General features: G+C 37.1%; 2 protein-coding genes across 10 annotated transcripts; one reads left to right on the top strand and one right to left on the bottom strand.

The window, feature by feature from the left end:
- Window positions 1–675: 675 nt before the first annotated feature.
- Window positions 676–5,529, top strand: LOC113712873 (uncharacterized). 9 transcript variants are annotated; one of them, XR_003453376.2, is made up of 9 exons: window positions 678–1,060; window positions 1,282–1,414; window positions 1,574–1,663; window positions 1,754–2,437; window positions 2,901–3,273; window positions 3,991–4,072; window positions 4,323–4,580; window positions 4,933–4,975; window positions 5,093–5,529. XR_003453376.2 is itself a non-coding variant. In XM_027236485.2 (7 exons), the coding sequence occupies exons 1-7, from the start codon at window positions 854–856 to the stop codon at window positions 4,527–4,529; spliced, it is 1,776 nt and encodes a 591-aa protein (XP_027092286.1). In that variant the 5' UTR covers window positions 678–853; the 3' UTR covers window positions 4,530–4,824. The 9 variants fall into 9 exon arrangements, 1 of the variants encoding a protein (XP_027092286.1); XR_003453378.2 differs by having other exon boundaries at window positions 4,957–5,092; window positions 5,219–5,529; XR_003453379.2 differs by lacking the exon at window positions 4,933–4,975 and adding an exon at window positions 4,976–5,092 and having other exon boundaries at window positions 5,219–5,529.
- A 200-nt stretch (window positions 5,530–5,729) lies between these two features.
- Window positions 5,730–8,999, bottom strand: LOC113712086 (triacylglycerol lipase OBL1-like). The gene is made up of 5 exons (XM_027235375.2): window positions 8,560–8,999; window positions 8,091–8,284; window positions 7,954–7,987; window positions 6,360–6,979; window positions 5,730–6,237 (listed from the first exon to the last, which is right to left on the bottom strand). Exons 1-5 carry the CDS (start codon window positions 8,891–8,893, stop codon window positions 5,965–5,967), a joined length of 1,455 nt encoding a protein of 484 aa, XP_027091176.1. The 5' UTR covers window positions 8,894–8,999; the 3' UTR covers window positions 5,730–5,964.
- Window positions 9,000–11,653: the final 2,654 nt, after the last annotated feature.

The following is an 11,653-nucleotide window of genomic DNA, read 5'->3' on the forward strand; positions in this document are numbered from 1 at the left end:
TTCCAATAAATTTAATTACCTTTTCTTAAATTATGTAAAAAAAAAAAATCAGGACTATCAAAGTAGAACAGAGGGAGTACCAAGATTCTTAGATAGTTAATCATATATATATTATCACCGTTGAATTGAACGATTATACATTTACGTTGAATTATAACTGTGTATATAATATTAACTCAAATTCTTTCTTTTTCTGATTGAAGCAGTACGGTATTAGTATCAAGTCTCAGGATTCAACACAGTTACTTCACTTTGTAAGTCTCACTCAGACCAAAAAAGATTGTGCCAGTGACAAATTGTATTGTGAGTTTGCATTCACCAACATTTTCCTAACTTAATAGCCCTAACATCTTTTCAGTTTACATTATCAAAAAAAAAAAAACATCTTTTCAGTTTAATTTCACCGTAGCTACCAAAAAAAAGGGTGAAAAACAAAAAAGAAAGAGATAGAAGGCCTGCCATAGACCATTGTCCACACTACCACAGAGCTTCAAGATCCGCAATGCAAAGCTGGCAGTCCTAGTCTTAATTATGGTAGAAAAGAAAAAGAAGAAGCAAGAAAAAAAAAAAAGACACAGCATGATGATGATTATGACAGCCATTATCCTCAAAACTCCAAAATCGCTGTCCTCATTAGAGTCCTAAACTAAAATAAATATGTAGGTTTTTTGTTGAATATAGTACTCCCTAGTTATATTTTAGCACCATCCCCAAGGCCAAGACCCGGTGACTAAAAAACACCAATATTATATATTCTCTCCTGATTCCATCAATGAAATGTAGCTAAGCAAGCTTCCTTTTTGGCAGTTATGAACTAGCAGTAGTGCCAAGTGCTAACAGAAAAAACAAGCAAATGCAATTGACAATGCAGGAGCTGGGTACTTTCCAAGATCAAAGATCGGGCTTCGGAGCCAGAGATTTTAGCCCTGACTCCGTAATCTTCACTGCTGATTCCAACTTCAGCATCTTCTCTTCCAATTCTGCTAGTGTTGACCGCTGCTCTTTTGCCTCTGACGTCCCTGATCAAGACTCTTGCCTCTCCGACAACTCGCAATCACAAGTAAGGAGTACCATGAATCTGTACTTGAAAATGAAAAAGTTTGTAACTTGGCCAATGTTAATGCATGAATGAGAATACGTTTATGTTTCTTTTATCTATGTGTTTTCTGGGATTTGAACAAATATTAATGGGACTATGACGTTTTTTTTTTTTTGGTTGTTTGAAGATATAATGGTTGGATTGTGGTATGATTGGAAGAGTTGAAATCTTTTTTCAAACAGCATTTGGCAGGGCATGAATTACGGGAAGGTTCGGGTTCCAGAGGTGGTCCATATGCAGATCCAGATCCACACAAATTCACCGTACACAACAAGAACAGTGTTCACCTTTGCGCCAGAAAACAAAAAGCGAAAGGTACTCTTTTGTTTTAAGTTTCTTAAACATCTTTGATTATCGTTTAGCTCAGCACTGTTCCTCAAAAACAATACCCTGAAAGTTTCAATTTTGATTGATTCTTGCTTTCAAACTCGGCATAATTAATTTTACCACATTTGTGTTCGCAATGCTGCTCAGTTCAAGAATTAGAAAGCAGTGAGGTTGAAACTGAGGATGACAACTCTATCATAGATTCAGCAAGAAACTCTTTTTCTCAAGCTCTTAAAGGTACTATTTGTAGTGCATTGCAATTGATATAAAAGCCTAATCCAAAGTTGAAATTTGATGGCGTCTTATTTGGGGGATTTGTGGAATTAGAATGTCAAGATAGGAGGTCTAGATTGGATGCTTCACGTAAGAAACCAGACAGGCGAAGACCTGCTTCTTTAGATCTGAATAATTCTGTGATTAGTACTGCTGCGAATTCTTCTTCACCGTCTTTTGGCGTAATGAAGAAACATTCTGCTGTGAATCGCCGAACGGGCACATTTCCTAGCCCAGGAACACCAAGTTATAGGCACACAAGTGTTGGGGTTCAAAAAGGATGGAGTTCAGAGCGCGTGCCATTGCCTAATAATATTAATAGGAGGCATGCCAGTACTGCATTGATGCCTTGTAATAACGGGAGGACACTGCCTTCCAAGTGGGAGGATGCAGAGAGGTGGATCTTCAGTCCAATATCAGTAGATGGTCCAGTGAGACAGTCAGTTCAGCAGCCGCAGAGGCGGCCAAAATCAAAGAGCGGGCCTCTTGGGCCTCCTGGGATTGCATACCATTCGATGTATTCTCCTGCTGCCCTTATGTTTGAAGGAGGGAATGTTGGAAGTCAAATGGCGAATTCACCATTTTCAGCTGGAGTGATGGTGGCTGAAGGATTGTCTTTGCCAGGCTATGTTGGAGGAAATTTACCAGCATCTATTATAGAGCCTTGCATGGCAAGGTCAGTAAGTGTACATGGATGCACTGAACTGATCAGCCAGTCATCTTTGCCTGTTTACCAAGGTACTTGCTTCCTATCCGTTCATTTGGGTTGACTGATTGAAAAGGGATAATTCTCAAAGTATTCATCAAATTTCCCATGAACATTTTATGTTGTATCATTGATGAGCACATTTAATGACTTTTCTTCCGATCAATATTCTGTTATTAAACTTCAGCTAATGATGAGCACTCATTTAGACTTAGTTGCAAGGCAAAACGTCTCTCATCTCTAAGCTTGTCTTCTTCTTCTTCTGGTTTTGGGGTTGGGGAAAGTTATTGTTGGAGGGTATAACTTCTAGGTACATCTCATTGTAGTACTTCATTTCAATTCAGCCACAGTAATAGAATGGGATTCCTGATTATTTTGAAAAATTGGCATTTTTTAATTAATTTTTGTGTTTATGACACTTCAGAGCTCTGAAAATATAAGAAAATGAAGGCTTAATTGTCTAATTCTTGTTTCTGATGCGGCTTATTCTTGAAGCTTTACGAACAGATGAGAAACTTGATGACATTGAACAATCAGCCACCAATGTGTCCCGGACGGTTTCTAGGAGGGATATGGCAACACAAATGAGCCCTGAGAGTAGTCACCACTCATCTCCCAGACATGAGTCATCATTTTCTCCATCCAGTCCCATGCTACCCGTTGTTGAGTTGCACAGCATGCATTCGTCTAAACCTGAAGTTAGGGATGTGCAAGTTGATGAACGGGTCACAGTGACTAAATGGTCCAAGAAAAACAGAGCAATAGTTCCTGGGAGGGGCTCAGGAAATGCTCGTGAATGGAAAAGGAAATCTGTAGATATGCGTGCTGCAGGTTGGGATATTTCAGACACAGAAAAGACAATCTCAAAGTGAGTTACTCTGCTAGGATAATGGGGTACTATCATTTCCATAAAATAAGTACATGTAGTTGTGCCCTCAAGTGAGTAGAGTGACCAAATATATGAAAAGCTTCCATGAACTAGAAAATTGAGCATTTTTCATAAGTTGGATATACTCATGATGAAGGATCAACTAATATCCCAGAAAGCAGAAAAGAATGACAAGGAGAGGTCTATTGCATTCTTTGATTTTAGATCCTTAAATGCATATCCTAAAAGTGCTGATTTGGGTAATGCATGGAACTTGCTATAGGAGTCAGTTCAAGCCTATACGACCCTGTCCTACATGTCTGAGAGTGTCCTGTCTTTCTTGCTTTAAGAAGGAATAGAACTCTATGTTTCTATCAATTTGGGATTGTCACAAACTTGGGCTGCATTTATGCAATCTTGTTTCTGTTTCCGAGTATATTGATGATTCTAAAAAGTGGGAAATAATTCAATAGATATATTGACATGGTTGTTCTGTCCACCTAAATCTTGATTCCAGGAAGCTAGTGATGCTTCACATTTTTATCTGTCAGTGTACTTATTAACTTAATAGACTTACTCTAGCCATGTGATGATTCCATTAAGCTAGTGCCTTTGCTAGCTGCGTTTTCTTTGCTGAATCTTCATCCAGTTGTATTAATACAGTATATGCAACACATCAATTGTTGGTTTTAATAGTAAAGATAATATGCCTTGCAGGATAAAAAGGGAGGAAGCAAAAATAATTGCTTGGGAGAACTTGCAGAAAGCAAAAGCTGAGGCAGCAATACGGAAACTTGAGGTTTTCTCTTGTAACATACCGTTTGAAGTTTTAAGACATAGAGTGCTTTAAGTCATTCCTCAACATCACAGACTCACAGCATGCATTTCATGTTTTGCCCTGTAATCAACTCAATGATTACTTGTGCACCCATATTTTTTGACCGTCTGAATGGAAATGAACAACCAATAGGATTTTGGAAAATTAATCTAATATGCTGCCAGATTTATTCTCTGAATGCTTGATTGAGATGATCTTATGACTTGTTCAGATGAAACTGGAAAAGAAGAGATCTTCATCGATGGACAAGATAATGAACAAGCTCAGATCAGCACAAAAGAAGGCCCAAGAAATGAGAAGCTCAGTCTTACCAAACCAGTCACATCAAGTTGCAAGAACCTCCGATAAGGCCATATCTTTTCCTCGAACTCGCCATATAGGTTCCTTCAGTGGCTGCTTTACCTGTCATGCATTTTAGTTAGTTGCACAGCTGTTTCTTTGCTGAACGATAAAGAGTCTCACCCCAGAGGTAAATGCTTAGGTTCATCGCATGTTGAAATTTATTATGATTTGGATATTGAGATGTAGTAGGATAACATTGTTAAAATCACATTACTTGCCATATTTGTTGCTATAACATACAAATGTTTAGTATCAAGTAGTTCGATCTGTTAATTAACAAGTTCAATTGTTGGTATTTGAGATTTAAGAATTCTTCAATAAAATTTCAGAGTATTTCCACACTTGAGGGTCCTTCAAGAGCCTCGAGAAAATGATGTAATCTAGGCTTTCATGATTATTTTATGAGTGACAATTGTTATCTCCTATATTCTTTTGGTTCCATGTACTGAATAGATGTTTTTCATATCCTTTGTCTGAAGAGGAACTGAAAGAATGAGAAACAGACTGTACAAAACATTTCAGGTATAAACTCAGATGCACTAGCTCGCATTGGACATTGCATTTTCGGAAAGGGTTTTTGCTCGTTTCTGGAATCAAACTGCGAAATATTGAAAGCTGTTTTGCTCATGGATTTAATAGGTAATTCCTAATTGCCCACACCTGTGATATCCCCCCTTTATTAAATGAAGAAGGCACCAAAGAAGAGAAGCAAGAGAGAAGTTCAACGCGTATGAAAATAAAGGGTTTCTTGTTCTGTAACCACAGGTTTCATTTGCTGATGGAATTTGTGAATTTAAGCTGAGTAGCTGAAAGAGCAATATAGTCGTTTGTGTAATATTGTAACATTACATTCTTCAATCCTTGTTTGAATTTCCGTGCTAGTGGGCCTAATTGTATGTAGGTTAAATCATGATAAGGTGGTCTTTGTCAGAACAAGTTTTCTATAGAAAGGTAGAAATACGAAAACGTATGCTTGATGACAAGAGCAGCAGCAGCTTGCTTGGCTGCCTTAGACATTCGTCTAAAATAAACGGGGAAAAAAAATCTAATGATCCTCAAAATAACCATTATGACTACTTTATTGCAAAGTTAAGGAAGCCAAAAGCGAATCCTATTTTGATCACTATGGCTTTGTCATAAAAGTGGCAATCTTTGGTTTTGGTGTATGATTCTTCTATATCATTTTGCGTACGTATTGTGCAAACCAAAATTTTAAGGTTCTAATAATAATCAATACGTATACAGAATTGAAGGGATAAAGCAAACACTCGAAATGTATGTTAGAGAAAAGAAAATAATTAATTTACAATATTACTGAAATCTTAAATAACAAAGAAAGTTGCATTACAATTAAAAACTTGAGAAACTTTTCTAGAATTTCTTTAGAAAACATCCTAGATAATGTCTTATTTGTACTCTACCAAACTTCGTAAGGAAAAAATCACTCTTGTTTGCCAATAAAAGTAATAAATAAATACTTCTAAACTTGGTTTAGTTTGCCAATGCATATATCATTCTTGTTTCAAGCCTTTCAACGGAGGATGCCAGAAGGGTAAGGTCCCCAGTCTGGCGACGTTATCATAGTCCTGAGGACCATGATCTGGTAATCCAGGAATGACCAATCCAACCATCCTAGACACAATCTCAAAGAACCCTTCTCTATACTCCATTCCTCTCGTGAAAGGGATAAAGAAGCTCCTAATCAGCTGGTAAACGGCACTCAAATGCTTGGGTATAACCGACAGTAGTGAAAAGTAGTTCTGGTTTGGTTCTTCCTCTAGAATCTGTTTCGGTTTTAGTTGCAAAATAAGAGAAAAGGAATTTATAAGAACACTCCCATAAAATAATACAAGGAAAAAAAAAAACTAGAGAATAGATAAAGAAAGAAATAAAAAGTTTTTTTTACCTGCCCTCGGTAGCGGCTGTTGAAGTATAAACAAAGGCCAAAGTGCTTGAACATGAGGGTTTTGTCATCAAACGGTACTCTTGGAACTATATCATTGTTGTAGACATATCTGCAATATTTGACGTCATACAATCTAAGCTTGTCCTTCACAAACTCCCCAAATTGCTCATCTCCAACTCTAGGCTGCCCAAAAGTGTACACTCCTTCCATTCTTTCCAATAGCTCATTTTCTTCATGTAAAATCAGTATGGCAGGAAACAGAATTGCCAATGCCCCTCCTAAGCTGTGTCCAGTTACCACGAATTTTGCTTTCTGATTTTCCCTCAATCTATTTCTCAAAATTTCCCTTTTTGTGTAATAGGCATAGTCTTTTCCACCTGAGCCTTGCTCAATTTTCTTAGGCCAACCCTTTCGTTTTTGTAAGCCTAAGGCTTTCATAAACCCAGCATGAATCTTGCCCACACCTTGGATATCATACCACGAAATATCCAAATCCGTACGCCAATCATCAGCTTCAAACGGTTGTGTCCCTCGAAAGGCCACCTCAATCAGGTTAGAATCAGCACTGGTTCTCTCGTCTTCGAAAATGATGGCTTGTGTTGTGTATGATTCCTCATAATCTGAATGGTATTGGGTAGACAAGTTGTAAATTAAACCTCAGAATTGCATTCCTTTGCTAAAAGAGTTATTCGTTTAATGTTTCAGATGTAACCTTCTAATCATCTCCGTAGTTTTTTCCTCTTTATTTCTTTTAATTTTCCATTATTTGTTGTAAACGGATAGCTATCTCCCACACAAACGTCCTTTTCGGTTGAATTTTAAGCAAAGATAAATCATGAGATAGTTACGTGCCAATTAATGATCCGTGACCGCAGTTGTGGCCAAGGCTTCATTTTCATGGGCCAATTATAGGCAAGACGTGCCCTCCAATGGACGTGATGCGAATTAGCTGTAGCTTTCACTAACACTTGAAAAAAATTAAATCATAATGAAGTGATGGTCACCATCATTTTTTTTCATTCGAGTTGGTGGTGACAACTGACAACATTGTGAGGTTAGGATTGAGAATTGAGAAGACATATAGTTGTAGGGTAACTATAAGAGAAAATCTATTTGGAGAAACTTTTCTTTACTGTTAGATTCAAAATTGGATTTTTAAATTTATTTGGAGATGGAAAGAGTGCGTGTAAAGAGAAAGGAGGATTAAAAAAAAAAAAAAAGGATGACTCCACGTATTTTGCAAAATTTGAGAAGACAAATTTTGCTTTTAGTGAGTAAGATTTCTATATATCCATCCAAAATGAATCGGGCAATTATAGTTTACTTGACAATTGTAAATCAGAACTTCTAATTTCTAAACAAAGTCTAGGTGGTATTTTCCGGTTTGCTGCGTTTAGGCAAAAACCAGGAAACTTGTTAATGTGCATTTTGACTTGTTAAAGCAGTGCCATCATTCATGTTTGCAACTTAATTATCACCACTGCACTAAGAGTCAAAAATGGCCAGCAACAATGAGTGGCAAGAAATGGTTGTCTTTTGACAAGACAAGGAAAAGAGAAAAATTTCACATAAAGAGGAGAACGGAGCCACTGACCATTCCAAAAGTTGAAGGAGCCCAAAAATTCCATCTGCAAGATTAGAATTGGAAAAAAGAAAAAAAAGACTTGAAACTTGTTCCAAGCAATATAACATGAAACTTGCATTGCATGTCCTGAAATTATATATAATTACCTGCCAGTGATCTGTGACCACAGTTCTGGAGAAGGCTTCATTTTCATAGGCCAATTTAGCGGCCATTATAGACAAGGCTGCACCATACCTCTCGTCATTAGCTTTGATCCTTCCGTCTAAATCCACTCGCGTGTCCAGATTCGCAACTATCGACCTGAAAGTTGCAGCCGACCTGTCTGGCGTTACTACCTTTCCTGCAATTAAAGCACACACAAGGCCATACTGTTACCATATTATTTGGCTCGTTGTTCTCCATGAAACATGTACAAGATTTCAATGGCTGTTATTATCATTTTTTCTCTCTATATCAAATAGAATATGATTTGACACCAAAAATTAATGCCTAATCCAGTTTCCCTGTGTTGCATAATAATATGCTTTTGCATGCATGCACGCAGCAATCAATTTACGCATAATAATATGAATTATTGGAACATCCGACATAAATGAAACAGAAATTAAAACAAACCCGTAAGGAAATTCCGTAAAAGGCCGCCCAAGCCACCATTGCTGGATGGATAATTCTGCAACAGCTCCAGAGTAGATCCTAGGTCTGCCAAAGGTTTTTTCAACTGGAGGAGGAGCATCTGAGCCATGACAGACACAAAAACTACCCATCGGCGACGGAGGCCTCTTAGGCTGTCTGCCTCCGGGGCATCAAAGAAGTCTCTTTTTTGTAATTCGCGTGAATAGAAGATGCGAAGGAGGTCGCTAAAACCAGCTTCTTTCGGATTGAGCAGCAAATAATCTTTACAGAAATCTTCTTCGGAAGGCAAACCTAGGTTAGAATCAATGGTGCTCATTGGGTAGAAAGATGTGTTGTTACGTCAAAGTCTCAAAGGGTCAACTGATTTGCAGTTCAAAGTATGGCTATATGATAAAATTTCTATTGCTGGGTAGATGCTTAAACAATGTGGTATTTTCTTGAATGAGAGCGATTGGCTTCTACATATACATGTATTTATAACCGAGTAAGATCATTAGCAGTTTGAATTTGTCAAAAGGGATAATTTCAGAAACCTCCCTTGAGGTTTCTGACAATTTCACTCAGCTCCCCCCAATTTTAGAAAATTACATTGACCTCCCTTGCTTTTACTATTTAAGTAACATTATAGACCCATTAGGCTAGAATTATACTTAAATATCCTAAAATACCCATATGCAATATCATAACATCAAAAGAAAGTGAAAAAAAGGTTTAGTGATCAATTTAACCAAAAAAAAAAGTAACAACCACTTTTATCCAAATTTGATATCCTTCCATGATAATTGTAAACCTAAAACCTCATCAACCGTTCAAGCAAACTCCAATTTAATTCCCAAATTCTATCAATTTTGGTATCACTAAAATCCCAAAGGTTACCAAAATAGCACTCCAACTTAATCCCCAAAATCTATCAATTTTGGCATCATCAAAATCCCAAATTCTACTCGAATCATTTTACAAATAGACCATAACCACCACCACCAACTAAAATGCCCTCAAAAGCTTCCCGCTCCAAATTAACACTATATTTTGTCTATTGACTAATCTCGCACCTCAAATTATGAACCCAACACCTATCGCATATCACCTTCCTTGAACAGAAGATCTAGCCAACCGCTATTGATGTCTATGCCAAGAGCAACCTCGTGCTCCAATGGCATCAGGAACAGAGAAACTAATCTTTATGACAAACCACCACCAATACTTGTAAATCAAACAAATATGAAACTAAATGAAGATATTAGATTCTAGTGCGTAATAGACATAATAGCATAATCCAAAGTCAGCCATTTTTCTTTTCCAACCATAGCCCATTAATTTCATTTTTTGTCCTCGCTATCACAACCATCTTCATCATCTCCATCTAATTTGACCATGAAATTTCATTTGCTCTATTAATTTGTAATTTTGGAAACTTTGATTCTTTAATATATGCAAATTATAATATGAGAAGAAATAAACAAGGGGGCTGATAGTTAAGTACTACGGAAATAGAGAAACAGACAAGAAATAAACACTTCGGGTAGGTTTGTATAGTGGTATAGTTGATGGGTGGAAGAGACTGTGGGGTTATAGATAGAAAGGAGAGAATTATAAGAGATAGAAAAAAAAGGGAGAGAAAGAGAAAAGAAACTGCTGTTAATTAAAGTAGGGTTGGGGATGATAACGAATTGTTGCAGGTTTTTATATTTTCTTTAACTTTTGGTTTGGTTTTTATATCCCACATATGTGGTAAATTATCTATTAAGTAGAGGGTATTGTAGTCATTTTATTGAACCGAGAAAGGTTAGTGTAATTTTCTAAAATTGGGAGAAGCTAAGTGCAATTGTCAGAAACCTCAAGGGTGATTTCTGAAATTATCCCTTGTAAAAAAGATGAGAATCCACAGATATCCAAATTAATGGTTCTCATATGCGCGTATGGGATTCATTGCAGTGTACACTAGTGTACTCCTTCAAAATATGTATGTATATATGTACACACACTAGTATACGACAACTATGGAAAAGTTTGGCATTTGATTAAAAGTAATTACGCACCATTTGATGAATTAGTGTTATAATAAGGGCTAATTTCCCAAAATATACGTATAAAAAAAACATCCGTCAAATGAAGCTTTGGCATGGAGTGTTTCTGAAACTATACACTCAGCACGACAGCAAAATAAATTCTCCGTTCCAATCAGACAGGAAAAAGTCAGTCAAAAATTTTAGTGGGGTCAGAAGATGTCAGCCGCTACCCTGCTGACTGTGCACGATTGCGACTGACATCCGCTGATTGGGACAGAGGTTTTCCAGCCGCTTCCGTGCACAGTCAGCACGGTAGCAGCTGACATCTTCTTCACCAATTGTTTCAGTCATCATGAGCTGCAAGCCTGCAGCTGCACTATTAGGATACCTTTATGGTGGGAACCTACCTATGGTAGGAAGACGGGGACGTTAAATTGTTGTACGGCGCGTGGAAATGAAATATACGAGAACCGTCTGCGGATGCAACCAAAAAGTACACTGACTTCCGTACGAGTTGGGGCAGGAAGTGTTTTTGCATGTTAAAATCAGAGGCATTTATGTATTTGTAAATGTACCCATTACGACCGGAAAAATGTTGCAAATGCCTTGGACAAAAAATGTGCATAAAGAAGGTACCGAAGTTTTAAGAAATAATAAATGATTATCGCACATGTAGACACCAAATTTTTATCAAATTTTAATATTTTCTCAAGATTTTTCTATTTGATGTGTTATTTACTTTCTTATATTTTAATGTGTATTTTTCTCATTTTTTGCAGGTTTGTTTTAAATAAATAATAATAAAAAAAAAGAAGAGAGAAAATCAAGAAAATCAAAAATCTTCTCCTAATTATTGCTCTTTCACCAAATGCACTATTGATCCATTTTTGCACTCAAAAATCTCCAGGCACCTTTCTTTTCATGAGATGGAGAAAATCATTTTGGTGGATTTAACACTCAAACTCCATTTTTGGCTCAAAAAAAAAGATACATCTCCTGACTCTCTCGGCTCTCTCTCGGAAAAAAACGGCAGAAGGAAGAAAAAAAAGAAGGGACACTCTCTCGGC

This window comes from Coffea arabica, chromosome 10e, assembly GCF_036785885.1.
Source record: "Coffea arabica cultivar ET-39 chromosome 10e, Coffea Arabica ET-39 HiFi, whole genome shotgun sequence".
NCBI lineage: Eukaryota > Viridiplantae > Streptophyta > Magnoliopsida > Gentianales > Rubiaceae > Coffea > Coffea arabica.